The sequence below is a fragment of the Rana temporaria genome, chromosome 4, assembly GCF_905171775.1.
Source record: "Rana temporaria chromosome 4, aRanTem1.1, whole genome shotgun sequence".
Classification (NCBI taxonomy): Eukaryota; Metazoa; Chordata; class Amphibia; order Anura; family Ranidae; genus Rana; species Rana temporaria.
The window spans coordinates 98,537,177-98,561,054 of NC_053492.1; the positions used below are offsets into that span (position 1 = coordinate 98,537,177).

The 23,878-nt window shown below is 41.5% G+C and overlaps 1 protein-coding gene across 1 annotated transcript in view; it reads right to left on the bottom strand.

The window, feature by feature from the left end:
• Window positions 1–23,615, bottom strand: part of TPO (thyroid peroxidase) — a 239,484-nt gene extending 215,869 nt beyond the window's left edge. The window contains exons 1-2 of the mRNA XM_040348668.1: window positions 23,430–23,615; window positions 15,292–15,415 (exon numbers count right to left, since the gene is read on the bottom strand). Coding sequence (XP_040204602.1) covers window positions 15,292–15,415; window positions 23,430–23,478 — 173 coding nt within the window. The 5' untranslated portion in view covers window positions 23,479–23,615. The remainder of the gene's footprint in view (window positions 1–15,291; window positions 15,416–23,429) is intronic.
• Window positions 23,616–23,878: the final 263 nt, after the last annotated feature.

Genomic DNA, 23,878 nt, shown 5'->3' on the forward strand with positions numbered 1-23,878 from the left:
GCTGCAATAAATGACAGGTGGCTGGCACTAATAGGCAGCACTTATGGGCACTGATAGGTGGCACTGATGGATGGCACTGATAGTCGGCACTTATGGGCACTGACAGATGGCTGGCACTAGTATCAGTATCAGGACAACCCTAAGTAAAATGCCTACTCACCAAACAGACATGACCTCTTTAGCTAAAAAGAAGGTCAAAAGGCAGATATGTGGATAAATAATCTTGCTTGTAAACCAAGGGAGATGTATCGGGAACCTTTTCAATTATAGCCTCCTCTCAAACATATAAAACAAATTCCAAAGTCTCTGCTTACTTTTGGAGGTGCCTTTTCCCCGGCACTAAGGATAACAGCATGAATCATCAGGCGGGAGTCTGTAGCCGCCCGGTGTCCGCTCAGTAGTCGGCGTGCGCTCCACCGCCGTAGTGATACCAACTGGAAGAAGACACTGCACTATGCCAGCTTACCTAGCTGAGGACTCACTCTCCGCCCCACTGACTCCGCCTACGGACACGCCTCACTCCGCCCGTCCTCTCCGCCCACCCTCTATGCTAGCAAATTCCACCCACCGACCAGGTATCGCGTCAGGCATCGGGAGCATTTGTGCGAGTACAAGTGCACTCTGTATTGGTGCTCTGTATTGGTCCCGATAACAATAATAGTATCGGTATCGTGACAACCCTAATTGTAAGATGTGCATGACAATTTCCCTCCAAGGATAGTCTGGAGCTTGATAAATATTCAGGCTGGTTGATTTGAATATCCCACCGTAGGTTCTGGAAGCTTCTTCCAGGGGCAGGGGGAAGCAATCAAACTCCCAAATTATGAGACCCCGAACAGGCTTCACTGCTCCCTTGATTACAGAAGGAGCCACATCAAAATGTTCCTAGCAACCTATGCTACACTACCTACACTCAACATAACTTTCAATAGATTTTTAGGTGGAATTAAAGAGGAAAGCATTAAATAAATTAAAACATTCAGATTGGTTTTAATGGGGATGTGATGTGTTACAAAAATGTTACAGATTATTTTTTAACCACTTCCGGACCGCCTGCCATCATTTTATGTTGCTACTTAGAGGAGGAATACCGTTGTTATGGTAGCAGCTAGCTACCATAACCCCAGTATCCTCTTCAAAAGCGGGCGGTCCACTTCAAGATAAGAGTGGTCTCTGTGGCGGATTCACCGCAAGACCACTTTTATCGGTAGCAGGAGATGGACCCCTCCCGCCATTCTCCGGTGCCCTCCGCCACTTACCGGAGCCGTCGTTGGCAGCAGAGGCGATCGCATACTCTCCCTAGGCTGACATGGAGACGAGTGAGGGGAAGATGGCCCCCACCCGTCTGCATATCATTGCAGGACGGAAGCGATGTCAAAATGTCACTTCCGCCCAATGTGTAACATTAAACTCTAACCTCTCCATTCATCGCTTTGTTTCGCTTTGAATCTAAATTTAGATGAATTTTTAGTTATTTAAGGATTTGGATGTATCCACATTTTTCTAATACCAATAGTAACAAATTTCATTAAAATTCAATCTCTTTATTTTATTATTTTTCTAAAAAATTCCAAATTGTAAGAACATTTGTACCCCTACTTATTCAACAAAAAAGTGTCAAAAATAAATAAAAACACAGTCTTTGAGACAGCTTTTGACATTTCCTTTATTAAAAAAACAATGTCCCCCGACATAATTCCAGTTCAACAATCACGATGAATGCCGCTGCTGACAACCCCCCGTCTGACAGTTCCTAAATAACTTAGGTTATGACATCAGTTTACCCGCTCCCTTGTGACGTCATCAACCCAGTATACCCCGTTAGTTATTTAGGAACTGTGTATGGTGGAGCTGTCAGATGGTGGGAGCCTTCACCGGGCACGGACCTATTTTTTGGTTTCGGGACGGCGGCAGCGGCATTCATTGTGATTGATGCTGAATTTACTTCAGGGGACATTGTTTATTTTTATTTAAATGACATATTTGTCCAAAATCGTCTCTGTGTTTTTATAATTTTTTTACACTTTTTATAGTTAATGAGTATGGATACACTGTAATATTTATTTACACAAAGAGGCCAGGATCTGGGGGCCCCCTGGCCAGGGTTGTGGGGAAGAGGCCCTTGCCCCCATCAACATGGGGACAAGGTGCTTTGAGGTGTCCCCTTCCCGAAATCACCCCCCTATGTTGAAGGCATGTGGCCTGGTATGGTTCAGGAGAAGGGGTGCTTGCTAATCCCCCCCTTTGCTGACCTGCCAGGCTGCATGCTCAGATAAGGGACTGCTATAGATTTTTTTTGAGGGGGGACCTACGTTGTTCTATTAAAGAAAATTCAAAATACTAATACAAAACCATGCACATATCTGCCCCCAAGCTACCAACCCCTTCTCAAAATATCACCCAAGCCACCATTTTCTCTCCTTCAGAGCCTTCCTGCTCTCTTGTCACTTCACCCTATGTACATCTCCAGGATTTCTCCTGAACCTCTCCCTGCTTCTGAAACAGTTTACCACATTGTATCTGGCTCTCCTCCTTCAGGTGATCCTTGAAAACGTATCTCTTCAATGAAGCCTAGCCCATCTCTACCTAAAAACTGTACTTGCACGTTCTCCATCAGTTCATCGCTCACAAGTAATGCCTTCTGTATCACTTGCTTCCCTCCCTTTAGTTTGTAAACTCTCACGAGCAAGGAACTCTTGACCTGTTTGTTTCAAATTGTATTGTAACTGTATTGTCTCTGTTGTTTTGTAAAGCTCTGCGTAACCTGTTGGTGCTATGTAAATCCTGTATAATACCAATAATATAGTCAATACATAGCAGTTTGAAGTTATTTGGTCACTAAAATTGAATTTAACTGTAATTTATCATCTACTATATTCTGTGAAGCACTGGTTAGTATGCTGTTGCTAAATTAATAAGCACATAATAATTGTCTATAATGATAATTTTCATGATAGAATGGCTGTAATACACAGAAAAACAGAATAACTTCTCAGCTATAAATAGCCTGAATTTGTGGAGGAAACAGATTGCTTATACCTCAGAGCTCTATTTAGTTTTCAACCTCCATCACATAGCACTAAGTTTAAAGTGATACTAAAGTCTCGCTTTTTTTCTTTCTTTCATTTAAAAATAACAAACTTGTTATACTTACCTTCTCTATGTGGTGGTTTTGCACAGAGCAGCCCAGAACAGATCCTGTGGGGGCAACCAAGCCGAGTCGCTGCTCTGTGTGTCCATTTAGACATAAAGAATCTGGTTGGCCATGCCCCCTCTCCATTTCTCATTGGCTCACTGACTTTAATTGACAACAGCGGGCGACAATGGCGCCCTGCTGCTGTCTCAGCCAATGAGGAGGGGGATTCCCAGGCAGCCAAGGATCTTATGCAACTTCGCTGGATCGAGATGGGGCTCAGGTAAGTATTAGGATGCTGAGGGGGATCTGCACATAGAAGAAATGCATGAAATGCATTGAAAGTGAGGCTTGACGCGCTTGTTACTAGAGCCCTCCGCCTCCATTGAAACAGCTGAGACGCATGCCATGGATCTCGCATCACACCGGTGACAGTCCGGTCCCTGCCTCCCCTCCAGCTGTGTTGTAACCTGCTGTATCTTACACAAGATATGCAAGTGCTGCTTAAAAATGTTATTAGATTATCCATGCCTTTCTGTGGCTCGTTCATGGTGGAGCCAACCTTTGCAGATTAATTGGAAGGGAGCTGTTCAACTGATGGTACATGTCCAAGGAAACTGTTGCTTGAAGATTTTTATATTACCGATTGGATTGAGATCTAGATATAGTTGGATAAGGCTGTGAAAGTCTTGAAAGAGTATAGTCAACAAAAGCAAGAATCCTCTTTAATTATATGCCTGCTGGTCACTCGGTGGCCAAAGATATCTGGTGAGCACATTAATATGTCGTAAATAGTGAATTAGGTCATTGCGCAAAAATACAAAGACACATAGTAATACAGTGAAATAGCTGTGAAAAAGTGAAAAAAACGTGATATAAAGTGACCAAAGGTCTAAACTAAACACAACCAAAAATGAAGTCCATAAGTGATAAACTGTGAAATGGCAGTCCACTGAAAAAAGAGGAAAGGAATCCACTACTCCCGAAGAGGAATGAGAAACTCCACACAAGACACCATGCTGGTCTCCCAGAACTCTCACCTCAGCTAAGGGTTAAAACAGCAGTACAGCGCCAAGTGTATCCCTCACACACTGGTATCCTTGGTATCTCACGGTCCAAGCGGCACACGGTCCTTAGTCTCAATACCTATATGTTCTCCTTATCAGGGAACAGAAGGGGGACAAACGGAGGCCTCCAATAGTGTCGTATAAAATTACTGGCACATTTATTAAAGTTAAAATTGCGCTTACATGTAAAAAATATCAATCAATGCAAAAGGTACACAGTGGCGTCTTCTGCGCCGTCTCACGTCACTCCCGGTGTACGTCTGCCCATGGCCAATCCCTACGCGTTACGACACCATCATGTGTCTTCATCTGGGGAACCTGATTGGTCGGGAGGCTTGGTGATATATATGCGCAGACCGGAAGTCTGCTAGCCGCCATTTTCTTGAAGCCTATCGCCTCAATACTCCCATTATAATAATAACAGGGAAAAGAATGGCAAATGAACTGGCAGATAAACCTAAGTGACAGCGAATATTAGCTAAAGGACACTGCTAATAGGTGCATGACTCATTCAATCCTCCGGAATGACTTCCAAAAGCAGAAATATTAACGAGCAAACCGATCACTCACAATGTATATATGCATGGAGTAAACCCATCTGGTCACTCTCACACATACAGCTCTGTCTATCTACATTTCTAAAACCTTCAAACTATGAATGTTAATAGCCAACCCAATAGTAACAACACATACACCCACAATGTGTATAACCATAGGTGACTAATAACAAATTGGGATCTTCCAGTCGGAGTACCCATAAATAAGTAAGAAGAGATGATGAGAGGCTCAAAGCCTATATCAAAAGGTTACATAGATAATAAATTAAGTCTGTTTAAGCAAATAAAATATGGGTTAAAACAGTAAAAAGTAGAAAATTCTAGGAATTTCTACTGAGAATAAAAATAGGGATATAAAATGTTTTACTGTTGGTGATCGCACACCAAGAGTGACGTGTCACGGATGTAGGTAAAAATATGGCATATCTATTATAATCTCAATAATGTGAATAAACCATCCAGATGTAACCAAATAAACATGTATTAAAAGCTCCTACAGGCAATGGCTATTCTATGGTGTACCAATAAGCCAATAAACAGAAATGGAGGCAATGTGAATTCTTCAAAAATTGCTTATGAAACAATTCAAGTCGAATTCAACATTCATACCTCCTGGCACAAGTGTCCTCATGGTATGTATCTATTTAGACTCAATTTGACTGATGGTTCTCACCTTATGGCTGTCACTTTGGGTGAAGCACACTTCATGTGATTTTGAAGCACACTGCACTTTAGGAGGCACGGTGTTGGAGTATATATAGACTTGATTCTACAGACAACAAGTTGTTTTGGACTGTTCAATATTTACCTTTTTAGGATATAAAAAGATTTATTGTGCATTTCATTTATTTATTTATTTGATGTTCTATTGCTCAGTTGCTCCCATTCTATTCTATTTGATGTTCCATTGCTCCCATTACTACCACTTTCTATGATGTATTAGTTATTACAAATTTTTGGTGCAGCATTAGTTTAATTAGTGTTTTCATATTTGGCGCAGTTTTTTAAAAAAATTTTTTACTTCACAAATAGTGAATAGACACTAGAGCTTGACCACTCAGTCAGGTACACTCAAAATGACCTGATCTGAGTTGTTGTAGATCCCCATGACCATTGGCGTTCACATTACCTAGCTATGCCTATACAGAGCACAAAAGTGGAAGGGCAAAAAAAACAATTCCACTTACATACACAAAGGGAAATTTCCAAGTGAAAATAAGTAAAAAACAATTATAGCGTGTAGGTTTACAGGGCTGTAAAGAAATAAAAGATTGAGCATAAGATTTTACTTGAGCATTAAGTAAGCTATAGATTCACTTTAAGAGACCGTACAAGTGTATCAAAATAACATATACTGCGCCAATGTCTCTTAATGATGAATTATCAGCTGCATATACGTATATCTAACAAACTGGATATAATTGCTTTTGGTTTCTTCGGATCGGACAATCTGTATATCCCATCACTACCGACATGCGACTATTATAATTTTATGATATGACTTAAACCTATTTTATATAGCAGCGCCTTTTGGAAAAGAAAATGGCTAGCTGCAACTTAGGCCTGGATTCACGTAGCACTTACGCCGTCGAATCTCGAGATACGCCGCGTAAGTGCACATATGTGCCGTCGTATCTATGCGCCTGACTCTGAAAGCAAGATACGCCTGTAAATAGGCTTCATCCGACCGACGTAAGTTTCCCACGCCGTCGTATCGTGGACGCATATTTACGCTGGCCGCAAGGGGCGCTCCCATTGATTTACGATTTGAATATGCAAATGAGTGAAATACTCCGATTCACGAACGTACTTGCGCCCGGCGCATTAATATACGCGGTTTACGTAAGTCGTACATCCGGCGTAAAGTTACAACTCATAAAGCAGGTGTAAGTCAGCAGCATCAATGCAAATGGCTGTACCAGGGAACACAGCCGCCGTTTTTTATGTCGTTTACGTAGTACGTGAATAGGGCTGGGCGTAGGTTACGTTCACGTCGTAGGCAGTGATTCGATGTATCTTAGGCATTCGTTCCGACGTGATTCTGAGCATGCGCACTGGGATACGTCCATGAGCGGGCGCATGCGCCATTCATTATTCGTATCTTGATGGCGCTCGGCCCATCATTTACATGGGGTCACGCCTCATTAGCATTGCTCACGCCCACTGCCACTTACGACGAGTTACGCCGAGGGAACCCAGCATAGATTTGGGAGCGAGTGCTTTGTGAATACTGTGCTCGCCGCTCTGCGCTACGTCGGCATAGCGTATATTCGATACGCTACGCCGGCATAACTATGCGCCAAGGTATGTGAATCCGGGCCATAGTGTTTAGTGTATTTTAATACTTTGATTTCAGCAGGTGCCCTAATATTTAATGTATCTCTGTCTACAAAACAGATTAAATTAAGAATTTACAAAAGAGCTTGCTAAAATCCCTGTAATCTGTATATCTGACCTGGAATGTAATGTTTACCTAACGTAAAGGCTTGCATAATTTAGAAAGTAAGATGTCAGATTTATGTTAAAGCTGAACTCCAGGCAAATAGCTAAGTTACACAGTTGAATTACAGGTAAGTGAGATGTCTGACAGATCCCAAACTGAGTGTGAAGAATGGGACAGTCCTACTGATCAAAAATCTACACTCATTTCTCCAAAAGTTTGTAAATTAGTAAAAAAAAAAATCCAATTAAAATGTTATGATGGTGCTAAGCATTTATTAGAGTTACCACATTGCATTCTAACTTGAAGACATATTGATAAGCTAAGGAATGCAAAAACATCATAAATTCTGTAATGCTGTCATAAAATTGCCACATTGTAAATATTCTGGTAGAGTGCTTTAAAACAATACACATTGTGGTCTAGGTTTTTTTTTTTTTTTTTACACTAAACTCAATATTTTTTAAATCAATTGTTTTAAAATATGAAGTATCCCATGACATTGTTTGTTTTTCTAGTTTAAATGAAACAAAGTAAGAGATAATTAGAAAGTACATTCTACTATTTAAAAATTAGTTTAGTATCCTTTTAACTACCAAAGCTTGATTCTGGTTTTTGTTACATACTGTAATTCTGTTGGCTGTAATGAGGTTACATTCATAAAACACCAGTTAAAAATACACCTATAGCACAGGGAGTAGAAGGCTAAGGGAACACATTAAAGAGGAAGTAAACCCTGATGGTTTAACAGCCCATTATGTGTCACTTACCTGAAATCGAAGCCTGCGATGTCACCGCTGTCCCCACTAGCAGCGGGCGTCCATCTTCACCCCTCTTCCTTCCGGGGCCATGAACTCCGGCTCTGTGACTGGCCAGAGTTGCGTGACGTCACTCCTGTGCATGCGCGCGGAAGCCGCCAGTCACGACATGACCCCTTTTAAAACGGCGTGATCGCCATTTCTAAAGTGCGCCTGCACTGTAGACATTGGTGCATGTGCCGCAGACAGCGGCACATGGCTCTATTGTAAATATCTGCTAAACCGTGGCTTACCTGTAGGTAAAAGTGATTGTACAGGGTCTGCAACCACTTTAAATCTATAAATCTATAAACTATAAACATAATTATATTAGTGTGATCTCTATCAAGTTGTGATTTTATTCTGTGATTTTATATGCTGTTGCCAGATTGAAATAAAAACCCTTGTCAAATAAAAATAGAAATGCATTGCATAAATGAATATATTTTTAAACAATTCATTAAATTATTGGCATTAAAGTGGTGTTCCGGGCCCCCATGAAAAAATGAAAAGTCAGCAGCTACAAATACTGTAGCTGCAGACTTTTAATACACTTTAATACACTTATCTGTCCAGGGTTCCTGCAATGTTGGCACCACAGCCGATTTTAGGATCAGCTTTTGGGTGCTGCCGCTGCCATTCGTAGTAAGTGAACACGGCAGTGAAGCGTTTTGGCTTCAAAGCCGGTCTCCTACTGCGCATGCGCGAAGCGCACTGCAATTTATAATTGGCCAGGCGGTGGAGAAAGGAGGATGGGGGGCCGTACTTCCGAGGGACGCCACCGTGCACTGTCTATCAGAAGTAGGGACAAGTACCTGTCAAAAACATCTTGAAAGGTCCTGAAAGGTGCCAAATGTGGAGGAGTAAGTTAACAGGAGGTTCCACTTTTGGGTGGAACTTTGCTTTAATGGTGTGCCTGCTGAGCATCATAAAATTCTTCAACATCTATTCTGCAAACTCCTCAGAATCTTTGATTAGCTATGCCATGTCTGTAAATGCCCTCTGATATATCAGGAACAATCTGACTCTGATATATCCGATTAGACTTACTCTGAAACAAAAGACCAGACAAACTTGGCTAAGTACTTTTCACATTTTATCTCATTTTTTGCCAATGCTTTTTTTTTAATTAATAATATAATTTAGTTTACAATTCAATACTTTCCTTTACAGGCCCCAGCACTCCTCCTTGTACTGCTCTGCCACTGGTCTCACCACCAGGTTGAATCGCACCTAACATCATCCAATTCTTTCTTGTGATCATATGCTATCATGCACACAACAACTGGGCTCAGCATTATCACACAGTCTGCGTTCTGCTGCTACACCTTACTACACTCACTTGTCAGTTACTTACATGTGTCACAATGTTGTGATGTCTGAATGTCATTCTTTGAACCACCCACCACCCAATGCTGGGGAAGAGGAAGAAAAGCAGTGTGAAAAGATACTCAGAATTAAAGAGAAGTATGACCAAAGCTTTGTGGCTATTCTTCTCTTTTGGGTCACAGGAGTGCACTTACTTTTGCTCTCCTGTTATCCAGGATCTGCCGACAGCCATCAAGCTATACAAAAAATATGGCAACCACTGCAATTTAAAACTCTTCAAAAATCTTTGCAGTAAGGTGCACATAGACAGATACACATCGTAATCAAACAAAATGTTTCCCAGCACATTTACCATCTAGTCTGTAAAAACAACAACAAATTGTTCATGTCTAAGGCCCCGTACACACGACCGAGTTTCTCGGCAGAATTCAGCCAGAAACTCGATGGGAGCCATATTCTGCCGAGGAAACCGGTCGTGTGTACACTTTTGGCCGAGGAAACCAACGAGGAACTCGTCGAGCCAAATAGAGAACATGTTCTCTATTTTCTCGTTAGTCAATGGGGAAACTTGGCTCACCGAGATCCTCGGCGGCTTCACAAGGAACTCCACGAGCAAAACGATGTGTTTTGCTCGTCGAGTTTTTTGGACGTGTGTACGGGGCCTAACAATTCACGTTAAAAACAGAGTATTTAGTTGCACATATTTGCAAATATGTGGAAGCTGCTGCATCTCAGTAAGGCTCCTCTGTATAGAATTCATATATCTTTTAGTCTTGAATCTCCTGTTGTTCATAGTTAAAACAAACTCATTGATCCTAAAAAGGACGAGGACAACAGGGACACCTAACCTCTCCACATCTATAATTACCTTTAAAATGGAGCAATGTGTGACCTGTTGTCACCCTCAAGGATAAATAACTTGGAGAGAACAAAGTTCCTAAAGATGGGGCTCATCGGGAAACATTTTTAATCACTCCGGATAAAATCTGGGCATAGATGTCATCCTCGTATAGTAAAGATATGAACTGTTATATATTGTTCTTAATTTTCCAAAACTCAAAGCTATAAGCTGTGGAGAACACCACTGTAAATCAAAATCTTTGGTTTTCTTCTGTAACAGATATATCCTATCTGCCATTCTAGCTTAATGTGTTGCCTTCTTTAAGGACACATCTGAATACCCATGCTGAAGGAATCAATCACACATTTGTGCCATTTCTCTTTTAAAATCACCATCATCCTGGCAAATGTGTAGCCCTAAAGATGTGACCAGGGTGCCCAGAATCTGCTCTCCACACTGTATTACCCGAAAGTAATTTCCTGTAAAGACTAGTAATGACAGATCCTCTTTTACCTGTGAGGATCACATCAAAAAAAAGATTAGAATCTGTGCTAATCCATCCTGTAAATCTCAATTGAATTTCAGGGAGTTATGATTAAGATATACCCAATACTCATTTATAGCACCCAGACTACCCAGAAAATGAAAAAAAAACAGCAATGTAACAACAGTAACATTTTAAATTTGATCTGAAAGGATTTTCACCCAGAAAGACAAGGGTTCCCTCTCACCACCCCATACAGAGATTGGCGAGAGAGGGTGAAAAACTATTCCCCCTAGCAGATCTGCATCTATGGAGGTAAAAATTCTCATAAAAAATGAAAAAGTTATGGGCTAACAGATACTCCGAGAATTCCAAAATAAATTCTCTATGGAGAAAAGTATAATCGCTCTAGTAATCAAGGAAGAAAGAGACCCATAGAATGAGGAATCGACAAAGAGAGACTGAATACGTCACCCAAACATCTCCATTCTCCCAAATTAAATCTTGACATATATTTAAAAGTTGTTTTATGTCTTTCAGGTAACTGGGAAGTATCAAACTAATTCTCTCATTAAGGGTCCCTATACCGGCCACTATGGGCCTACCATAGGGGAATTAACCCTTTATGGGTCTTAGGAAGGTGATAAAAGATCTGGGCAGCTGGTGCCTGTAGGACAAGTGCCTCCAGACTAACTCCTCTATGGACTAAGGCTGTATTTTTAAACTCTGCTGTGTTTTTTTCCCTCTTTTTTAAATAGGTGAAGCCAGTGCCGATCCTGACCTCCCTGGGGCCCTAAGCAAAATGACATGGCACATTAAAAATGAGAAGCAGGAGGCGCTGACGACAGTGATATGTCACATTAAAGAAAGTTGAGAAGCGGGGGGAGGGGGTGTTCTGCTGTCGGAAATGACTCAGCCAGCGAGTTTAGAAGCGGGGTGAGGGGGCGAAAATGACTTCTCACCAGGCGGGCCTCTAGTAATTTGGGGGGCCCTTTGCAGCTTTGCGGGCCCTAAGCGGCTTGCATAGTGAGCCTATAGGGAGGATCGACCCTGGGTGAAGCCTTCTGACAAGTAAGTATCAGGCTACACATGTTTGTTATTTTTTTAAACCCCAAACTTCTCCTTTAAGGTATGTATAATTTAGTCCATTTCAAATTTAGTCTTTGTATGGTTGCAGAAAGGAGAGGTAAAAGGACTGGCCTTGTTTTTTTTTTTTAATTAACCTTTTTAGAAAGCTTTTGTACATAACGAATTTCTTTAGTGCCTAATACTGTATTAATTTTTAGACTGTATCACAATGCAACAAAAACTGTGCTATTTATTTATGTATGTATCTATGTTATGAATGCTGCCACTTACATTTCTGTATTTCTCATTTCTATGGAGTTTTTGTTATTCTTACTGACAAACATAAGTGTGTTGTGAATTTATTGCGTTAATTAGGCACCTAAAAATCTAAAGTTATTCATTCAGTCATTTTTCTCTGTGTGTAATTATAAATGATGTATGTAAGAACTGAAAGAAAAACAAAGATTTGATTCAATAGTTTGCATTATAGTATAACTAATTTTGACACACAAATTAAATAGGAGCCTTCCATCACTTACTATTGCACAGCTAAAAGAAATATGTGGAGTGTAATAGCAGACACCCTGGGAGGACATAAGGTACAAAATGCTTAGCTTACTGATAAAATCAATGTATCTTTTGTTAAACCCCAAAATGTGTATTTAAGCTGCATTGTGAAAATATAAACTGTTAACAGCATTCCTAAGCTGTTTACGTGTGATTTTGAAATGCCCACTTCAAAATTGCATATTGAAAATAAATGAAATGTTCTTTTTAAAGTGAACCTTGGCTCCATTTTAAAGTTTCTAAATTGCTTAAGATTAGACATCTCAAGATGCCTACCGATGGTGATCTAAGGTTCGGGTCATACCTAGTTCAGCTCAAACTTGTGAGAAGCTTTCACATGATAGCAGGCTGCCAGCCCAATCAGCTGCAGTAGGGGAAGTCTTTGTCAGGTGTAACAAAGGAGCAGGGATGCTGGAGACATTATCGACCTAACATGATCACATGGTCATATTTAGACTATGACATTAGCCAAATATGGGCATGCTGCCATATCTGGATAATGTCACACTCCAGCATCCCTGTCCCATTTATACTTGCAGCTGTGGGGTAAGGGATTTGCTTGCTGTGATTTATTAGGCTGGCAGCTTGCTATCTTGTGACAGCTTCCCATGGGTTAGGGTTGAACTGGGTTCGGCCTGAACTTTAGATCGTCATTAGTGGACATCGCGTAGTATCTGATCTAAAGCAATTTAGAAATTTTAAATGCAGCACAGGTTCATTTTAGGCCTCATGTCATGTACACTGCTGCTGGTAAATGGACGTTTAGGAGCAGTTGAGCATTTTTTTTTTTAAACTGCTCCTGAACTCTCCTCTATGTTATCTTACCAGTACATATACACAGGGTCGTTTATAGTCATTTCTAGGCAGTTGAGTTTAGAGGGTTTTTCTGGAACCCCAAGAAAATGCGTTCAGAAGCTGTGTTTAGAGGCATTTCAAGCACCAAACAACTCGCATTTCGTTTACAGATGTGTATCATTTTAACAAAAAAAAAAAAAAAAAATTCTTACGCTTCTAGACGCAAACGCGGCTAAACACAGCATGTAAACGCGGCTAAACAGACGTTTTAGACGCTGGTTTCTAGCTGTCAAGATAGATCGTTCAGGAGAGGTTGAACAACATCCCGTGTACATGAAGCTTTAAGAACCCTGCATTGAGCATATAACAGTTCATCAACCATTTATATTAGGCAAATGTTTCTGTGTGCTAGGAAACTCGGGTTATCACTAATGCCTACTACTACCTATATCATCCTTCTGATGCCCCTCTCTGATTCATGTGTAGCTAAGGCTTTCTCAGACATATGCATGCATGTTTGTGCCCACATGTCATGTGTAGGGCTGCCCTTCATGCAAGAAATGTGGGTAAAGAAGTCCATGATCCTTTTTATAAAGTCACATCACTCCAAAGGGCATTGGTGCTCTGGCCACCACGTGTGGGAAAACGTGTACAATTTGCTGATGCATGAAGTTTTGCATTAAAGTTTGCAGTGCATTTCTGTGGGGGTCGGGGACCAGACACCCATAGATTTGAACTAATCCTAAAGCTCCAAAATTTTTTTTTAGTTTTGAATAGAATGAGGAAGGGTTAGAAGGGTTTTTATTTCAGTCTGTGCCTCCAAGGAGAATTATCCTCTCTGTTGGTAACCATGGTCATCGGGATAAAAAAGGGGGAAACATCAAAAGTTTTGAGTTATACTCAGAATAGCAATTAACCACTTAAGGACCGCCTAACGCCGATATACGTCGGCAGAATGGCGACCCGATCCGAAGCTCCGTGACCGCGCCTGCGGGACCTGCGGACCCGATCGCCGCCGGTGTCCCGTGATCGGGTCACAGGAGCTGAAGAACGGGGAAAGGTGAGTGTAAACAAACCTTCATTGTTCTTTTCTGTGGCAGTGTCACTGATCGTCTGTTCCCTGTTATAGGGAACGACGATCAGTGATGTCACACCTACAGCCACGCCCCCCTACAATAAGAATCACTCCCTTAAGGCACACTTAACCCCTTAACGCCCCATAGTGGTTAACCCCTTCACTGCCATTGTTATTTTCACAGTAATCAGTGCATTTTTATAGCACTTTGAGCTGTGAAAATGACCATGGTCCCAAAAATGTGTCAAAAGTGTCCGATGTGTCCGCCAAAATGTCGCAGTCACGAAAAAAATCGCTGATCGCCGCCATTACTAGTAAAAAAAAAATTATTAATAAAAATGCCATAAAACTATCCCCTATTTTGTAAACGCTATAACTTTTGCGCAAACCAATAAATAAACACTTATTGCAATTTTTTTTACCAAAAATAAGTAGAAGAATACGTATCGGCCTACACTGAGGAAAAAAAAACGTTTTTTTATATATTTTTTGGGGACATTTATTATAGCAAAAAGTAAAAAATATTGCATTATTTTTCAAAATTTTCGCTCTATTTTTGTTTATAGCGCAAAAAATAAAAACCGCAGAGCTGATCAAATACCACCAATAGAAAGCTCTATTCGTGGGAAAACAAGGATGCCAATTTTGTTTGGGAGCCACGTCGCACGACCGTGCAATTGTCAGATAAAGCGATGCAGTGCGGAATCGCAAAAAGGGCAAGGTCCTTAACCTGCATAATGGCCCGGGTCTTAAGTGGTTAAAGGATATTCTAGTTGAAGTCCAAGAGGGGATTTACCTCACTTTGAAAAATGTTTCCAATGTCTTGGCTTGTCACACTGGTTCCTCCTGTTGATTCATGTCACCACTGAATCCTGTAATGAGTTGGGATCAGAGGGGAGAAAGCAGTGACAGCTGTAGGAGAACATGGAAATCAATACTTTCAAAAGTGTCAGTTCCACAGAAGATTTGGAGGATAATTTCTCAGGATCAGAGTGAAATACAATGGTGCGGTCGATAGGAAAGGTATATATTTACAGTATTCTTTTACAGTAATGCCTTTTTTGAGAATGTTTTAAATTGCAACAGGAACGCTTTAATAAAAAAATACTTGTATATAATAAATTTTAAAAAGCTTTACCTGTTGTTGCAGGCTCCATTTATTTGCCTGTATTTAGAGGCCAGGCAATTCTTGGCACAGCTTGGTTCTTTATATGGAGGAATGCAACCGGTGATATTTACAATAATACTAAGAATATCAGTTTCTGAAAAATAGAAATAAATATATTGTTTATATATATAAAAAAAAAACGGATATATTTTCATTCTCTTTTTTGGGGAAGAATAGAGGTATAGTAAGTACAGGTGATGAGTTTTTATTGCTGTTTTTTTTCTTCGTTCCCTCTGGACCCCTGCCATTGGGACAGAAAGTGAGAGGGCTTTCCTCAATGGTGGAACAGATAGCAATGAGTACTTAAAACCCAACTCCAAATGCAACCCTCCCTCCCCCATCCCACACCCCAAGCTGCCCCTGCTTCTTTTCCCAATAATTTTTTTATACAATAATTTTTAACATGTTATTATTTTATTAATCTTTTCAGAAGTCATTCAGTTGGTCATGTGATGCCTCTTCTCTTTGGTGGGTGGCCCTTTCTGATGTAGAGACCTAATCACCATTCTCTCAACCAATGCATTGTGAAAGAAGGAAACCCCTCCAGGGAGTGGGCCCATGATGCTCTGACGCTATCCATTCATAACTAAAGCATAGTAAACTTTGTAAAGTTTACTATGTTTCAGTTTGTGAATGAATGGAAAGCTCTGTAGTCTGCAGTCTGAAGCTGCAGATATGGAGATTAAAGGCTGTGTCCTCCACCTCCTTTCTCTGTCTCAAAGGTGAACCATCAGAGGTCTGTTTAGACCCCCAATACTACAGCAAAGCCCACCAATGCCCCCCGGGAGCGGAACAAAGGTCGCATTTGCAACCGGGCCCTGGAGTTCCGCCACCGAGCTCAGAGGGAAGGGCTCGGGCTGGGGGTTAGGGAGCCCTTCATGGTTTCTTGCACCGGGGCTCTGAAGATTCTAGGTACACCTCTGGAGGAAGCTATAAAATGTCTTCGTACCACCTGTCAAATACCCTCTGAAAAGTGGACTTTTCAGAAGGCGAAGCTAAATGAGTCCCTAAAGTCGCTGGAGATCATGGGTTTAGAATTTAATTGTTTTAGAGAGTGAGCCTCCCTCCCCTCTATGGCAGTGAGCTAATTGGGTAATTGTACGCTTCTTTATTTATTTAAATTTTTTAGGGCAGCGATGCCACACAGGGTATCGTAACCTCATCTGGAATATGCAGTCCAATTTTGGGCACCAGTTCTCAAAAAGGATATCGGGGAACTGGAGAAAGTGCAGAGAAGGGCAACCAAACTGATAAGAGGCATGGAGGAGCTCAGCTATGAGGAAAGATTAGAAGAACTAAATGTATTCACTCTTGAGAAGAGGAGAATTAGGGGGGATATGATCCACATGTACAAATATATAAGGGGTCCATATAGGGAACTTGGTGTTGAGTTATTCACTTTACGGTCAACACTGAGGACAAGGGGGCACTCTTTACGTCTAGAGAAAAAGAGATTTCATCTCCAAATATGGAAAGGTTTCTTCACAGTAAGAGCTGTGAAAATGTGGAACAGACTCCCTCCAGAGGTGATTCTGGCCAGCTCAGTAGATTGCTTTAAGAAAGGTCTGGATACTTTCCTAAATGTACAGAATATACAGTAACTGAGTACTAAGATTTGTAGGTAAAGTTGATCCAGGGTAAATCAGATTGCCTCTCGGGGGATCAGGAAGGAATTTTTTCCCCTGCTGTAGCAAATTGGATCATGCTCTGCTGGGGTTTTTTGCCTTCCTCTGGATCAACTGTGGGTATGGAGTTGAATAGCTGGGATATGTACTGTGTTTTTTATTTTGTTTGTTTATTTATTTTTTTGCGGTTGGACTGGATGGACTTGTGTCTTTTTTCAACCTGACTTACTATGTAGCGTATTGTAGAATCAAACTATTCCTAGAGAATTTAAACCTGCTTATGGTTCTAAAGATGTTGCTGGGTTATTCAAACATCTTTTTAACCACCGCACGCCGCAAAATAACGGCGATAAGGTGGTTCCTTAACTCTGGGAGGACGTTATATAATGTCCTCCCAGAATCGCGCTCCCGCGCGCCACCTGGGGCGTGCACATGGGAGTGTCCATGACCGCTGGGTCCAAAGTACCCGGCGCATCACGGATCACGGTAAATTAGCGGTCGTTTACCACGTGATCGCTCTGTCACATGCAATACCCCGCCATACTTGGTGATAACCAGCCATACTCTGCCATACCCAGCCATACTCTGCAATACCCCGCTATACTCTGCAATACCCAGCCATACTCTGCAATACCCCGCCATACTTGGTGATACCCAGCCATACTCTGCCATACCCAGCCATACTCTGCAATACCCCGCCATACTCGGTGATACCCAGCCATACTCTGCCATACCCAGCCATACTCAGCCATGCTCGACCATACTCGGCTGTACTCGGTCTCTGTATGTGGCCAGGATGTGGTATCGCCATACTCAGGAGGAGTAGGAGAATCTATTTTGGAGTGTCAGTTTTGGTATGCACATGCTATGTGTTAAATATATTGTATAAATGGACAACTTTGTGTTAAAAAAAAAAAAGCTACAGGCATCATTCAGATATCAGCTTTTTCAGCCAGCGATTCCCTACACCATAAGAATGATCATAGCGGCTGTTCCGCTGCTTGATTGTTCTTACGGGAGGAGAGAGTGGACGACCCCTACTCCTGCCGCCCTCCGGTGTTTCTACCGACTCACCACTACGATCGAAGCCAGGGTCCTTTTTTATTTTTTTATTTCAGGCTTCCCAGCCTAGAGGTGAGATGTGGTGTCTTATTGACCCCATATCTCACTGTAAGCTTAGCTTGTGGACTCTATAACTTTCACAAAGACCAAATAATATACACCAATTTGTACTTATTTTTACCAAAGACATGTAGCAGTATAAATTTATGAAGAAAAATTACAAATGTGTTAAATTTTATAACAGAAACTAAGAAAAATTCATTTTTTAACATATATGTTGGTCTTTTTTGATTTATAGTATAAAAAATAGAAAACCCAGAGGTGATCAAATACCACTGAAAGAAGGCCTTATTTGTATGAAAAAAAGGTCAAAATGTCATATGGGTACAGTGTTATATGACTGAGTAATTGTCATTCAAAATGTGAGAGCACCGAAAGCTGAAAATTGGTCTGGTTATTAAAGCAGAGGTTCACACAAAAAGTGAACCTCTGCTTTTTGGATCCCTTCCCCCCTCTGGTGTCACATTTGGCACCTTTCAGGGGGAGGGGGGTGCAGATAGCTGTCTGTGACAGGTATCTGCACCACTTCTGGGTTCTGAAACTCGCGGGGAATCCAGCCTGTCACATCACCCCCCCCCCGCTGTCTTCTGGGAAACACTGTTCCCAGGAGAGCGGGGACCAGTGGCGGCGCGCCGCGATCCTCGCGCATGCCCAGTAGGGAATCGGGCAGTAAAGCCGCAAGGATTCACTTCCTAATTCCCTCACCGAGGATGGTGGCGGAAGCAGCCGAGGACCGAGCGATTGCTCAGCCTCGACTGCTGACATCGCGGGCGCGCTGGACAGGTAAGTGTCTATTTTTTCAGCAGCTGCCGTATTTGTAGGTGCTGGCTTTAAAAAAAAAAAAAAGCGGAACCTCCGCTTTAAGGGGGTTTAAGTGCTCAGTTGTCAAGTGGTTAAAGAACATTTACTATTAAAAAAAGTTTTGAGTGGAACCATGTTATTAATCAGACTTTTCTTTTCCAGTACATTTATGTGGGAAATATGGGATCTACTGTATATATATTTTTTTTAAATCCTAGTATGATATTTCAGGAGTTCATCAAGTTAGCAAGCTAGGCAAAGAGACTGCCATATCTTGGCAGGAATAATAGATACTGGCCCGGATTCAGGTAGATTTGCCCCTTTCTTGCGGAGGCGCAGGGCAACGTTTTTGCCCTGCGCCCCCGCAAATTTACTGCGCTATCCGCGATTCACGGAGCAGTAGCTCCGTAAATTGCGTGTGCGCTGTGTAAATTTGCCCTGCGTAAGGGCGCCTAATGTAAATGATCCCGTAGGGGGCGGGAATCATTTAAATTAGGCGCGCTCCCGCGCCGAGCGTAGAGCGCATGCTCCGTCGGGAAACTTTCCCGACGTGCATTGCGGCAAATGACGTCGCAAGGACGTCATTTGCTTCAAAGTGAACGTGAATAGCATCCAGCGCCATTCACGAATCACTTACGCAAATTACGTAAAAATCGAACGTCGCGACGCGGGAACGTCGGGTATTCTTTAGCATTGGCTGCCCCTGCTATTAGAAGGGGCAGCCTTACGCTAAACACGCCGTACGGAAACAACATAAATTGCGTACGCAGGGCTCGCGCAACATTGTGAATCGGTGTTAGTATGCAATTTGCTTACTATACACTGAGCACAATGGGAGCGCCCCCTAGCGGCCATCGCAAGAATGCAGCCTAAGATATGCGTGGCATAAGAGCCTTATGCCACGCAGATTTTAGGCTGCAGTCGGCGTTACGATGTTCCTAAATCAGGAGCATTCGTAACGCCGGAGCAAGTAAGCAATTGCGCTGTGTAACCTATGGTTACGCAGGCGCAATTGCTTCTTGAATCTGGGCCACTGTATTTATTTGCGTATAACACTCACTTTTTTACCCTGAAAATAGAGGGTAAACTGTGCCTGCGTGTTATACGCAGGGCTCCACAGCAAATGCCAAAAGTCATATCAGACATGACAGCACCTAATAGAAGTTGACCCACTTTATTTTCTACAAGTACACTGGGGAATTATTTGCTTGATGTAGAACGCAAAGTTAAAGCAGTTGTATACCCAAAATGTTGTCTTTGCATATCATTTTGTAGTTTTTTATTAACAATGAATTGCCATGGGTCATTTTTACTGTACCTGCCTCCTGTCCGTGTTATCAATATTTTCTCGAGTCATTACTGTACGTATACCGCGCATGCGCCGTATCATCCTTCATTCCGGCAAGCCGAGACCCGGCCGGAAAGATTCAGTGTCCATGTCGGGGCTGCGTCATTTCCTGTTTTAGACGTCAGCCCCGACATCCCGCGATACTACATCATCATTCATGCACAGGAGCATCATGGTTACCATGTGACCAGTACGTCACATGGTAGAGGAGAGACAGACGGCAGACAGACGGCCAATTTCAATGTCATTTCAATGTGTCTTTAGAATGTGCTTACACAGCATGCTCCCGAAGGTATTGTCATTCCTTTCTGAAGCACGCTGTGATTTATTTTCTATAGGTTTCCATAGTAACCGGGAACGAGGCTTGGAATATCTCTTTACTAGTGCGCATGCGTGGGATTATCGAGAGAAGGACGTTCTGTGGGCGGAAATACAGAGCAGATTTAGACGCAGAAGACCACAGTGAAGATGGTGCTGGCGAATATACTGAAATAATGTTTGGATTATTAAGAACATATGCAGTACATTTTTATATATACACAAAGTGGTCATTCGATTCATACTTAATTTGCCTTTCAGAATATTATGAATATAGTATTGATGTATGTGGGTTTACTACCGCTTTAACTTATCGTTTATGGCAGGGAAAACCAACATATGGGAACTCTAAGTGCAAAGAAATGTAAAAGGTACGTCTTTCTTGAGGACTCCTACAATGACCCCATGTTCTCAGCTGTTCTCACCTGCTACAACACTTATAAAGGTGACTTCCATCACTGAAAATGTAATTTCAATGAGCATTCTTGATGTTTCAACACTTATTAGTAAGTTTCTAAGCAGGACACCTTAGAGGTGGGTTTAGGTGACAAAAGGTAAGGAGCTACTTTTCTAGTTTGTCACATTCCTTATTCATTAGGTTTTAAAGGATAAGTTGATCTTTTGGAGAACATTACACCCATATGCATGGCGTAACATGTAACATGGTCCAGGTTTGCTCCTCCCGCATCCTTCTTATCCCCCCCCGTGACCGCGGGTGAGGATCCTCTCCCCGCACCTGCTGTCACATTTAAACAGCACAGATGTGTGGGGCTACACCCACACAGCCCCGTATTTCATCCACAGTGAATGAATAAACTACAAGTCCTGTCTACCACTGCGGCAAACAGTCTGTAGTTCTCAATGAACAAGGAGGGTGCTCATTAGCACCCTCCTTGTTCATTGACACTTCCTCCAGCTTTGTAGCTGTCTGTCTGTATCGGAGTATGGGTAGGCAAGCTGGAGGTAGGAATGAAGAACTCACTGCTCCAGGTGGATTGATTAGTGCCTGATAGGAGTATCCAACCAAGTGCTAGCCCCGGCATGCGTTTCACACAGCACAGTTCTGCTTAAAGTGGAGTTCCACCCATAAATATAACATTACATCAGTAGTTTTAAAAAAATGTCATTAGTCCTTTAAGAAATTTTTTTTTTTAGATGCTTTCAAAGTGTTGTTGCTAGGCAGAATAGTTAATCTTCCCACTTTCTGCACCTAGGTGCTTAAGCTTCCTAACCTACACCGCACAGACTCCTGGGAATGTAGTGGGTGTAACTTTCCAGGAGTCTGTGCACTCCCCAGTCTCGAAGAATCATGTGACTTGGACAGTACAGGTGCTGAAACCTGATCTGAAACCTATTACACTGCTTGTGCAGCACTGAGCATGTGCGAGATCTGCAAGGCTGAAATCCAGGAAGTCATACAGTCTGGCTTCATGATGCCCACACTTAAGATGGCCCCAGTCAATTTCTATTTTATAAAGTGTCTAAATGCTGTAACAACCTAACAAAACGGACCTTAGTTTACAGACTAACTTTACTAGAACACATTAAGCTTGTGTATTACAGGGGTATTTATATTTAAAAAGTGAAATTGTGGCCGGAACTCCGCTTTAAGTACAACTGTACTGTGTGAAACGCATCTACAATACTTGTGTGTTGGTGTCGTTTGATGTCATCTTGGTGATCAATAAACTACATTTTGGATTTCAATCGATGCACAGCTATTTCTTCATCTATTCAAGCTGGAGGCAGTGTCTGCAGGAGCCTTAATTGCACCCACAGTCTACTGATTGTGGGTGCAATGCTCTGCTGGCTCATCAGAAAAAAATAATAAAGCACTTTTTTTCCTGCAAAAATATGTGCATTTATCATTTTTATTTTCTTAAAGGTCAGCTTAGCCTTTAAGGTGGACCTGACTTTTACTTTTCCTCCTGAGCCTTTCTCTAATATCTGATCTCTCAGGCCTCGTACACACGACAGAGTTTCTCGGCAGAAATCACAGAGAAACTCGGTCAAAACCCGGATTCTGCCGAGAAACTCTGTCGTCTGTACACTTTTGGCTCGATGGAGCCGCCGAGGAACTCGTCGAGAAAATAGAGAACATGTTCTCTATTTTCTCGTTGTTCTATGGGAGAAGGCGGCCCGCCGAGCTCCTCGGCGGCTTCATCCCAGAACTCGACGAGGAACTCGACGTGTTTGGCACGTCGAGTTCCTCGGCCGTGTGTACGGGGCCTCAGGCTACCCTTCACTTAGCAGGGGCAGATCTACCAACTCACCAGGACAGCTTTTAAAGCTGAAGCTCACATATAAATGGTGGTGACATCTAGTGGCCAAAATGGGGAACAACATTCAGTGCCTTACACTACAGTTCTACCTAGCTGGAAACTGGATCAAAATGAATTATTTTTACATTTATATATGTTTATAATTGATGTTCTCATTTAAGAAATTCTATCCTTTTTTGTATACTTCAGGGGCCATAAAGTAATTTTTTCATTTTTAACATTGATACACAGTATTGTCATTTTACAATAACATTTTGTTATTTAATTACATATCAAGTGAATATTTTCAATAGCTTTACAAAACAAAATCCATTAGTGTATTAAAAAAAAAGAAATGTATGTGATTTCTACCACTGAATGTACTAATTTAAAACAGATGCCTTTTCAGTGTGACATTTGCATGGAAATAAAGCTGAGTAGTATATTTGTTAATATGTATTAGGTCTTTGCACAAAGATCTCTATTTATGCACCTACTATTATAGATGTTTTAAGATGTATTACCACAGTAGAAAATTTGCACCTTGGCAATTTGCCTATTGTATTCTCTTGAATATTTAAATCATGCTTTTAAATATTTTTCTTGATACATACAAATAAGGAACATAATTACCAACTGAGTGAGGGGAAGTTTTGTAAGCTCCATTCTTTATAGCTTGCATTGTATTTTTTCTTTTCTCTTTAGTTTTGAAATTCTCTTTGTCTTCTGGGTTGGTTGAAGAGGGGTCATCAATACCTGAACTTCTATGAAGGAATAAGAAGCAGGAAAGCAGTGAATATTAGCCAAGGAATGCGTAAAGAAATTCAAACTCTGCTGTGGGTACAGTTAAATAAATGATCTGGAGTGGCAACTCACCACTGATAAAATAACATTATATATGTTTTGATAAGGGACATTTCCCCAAATTTTCTAACTATATATACTCTATATTCTCTACTATAAAAGCAGATATTTGGGCCTATGTATGAATGTATGCTAATGTATATGTTGAATATACATTAGCATACTAAGGCTCCATTTACACCTGAGCATATCGATTTACTGGAGTTTTTCTGGCTTTT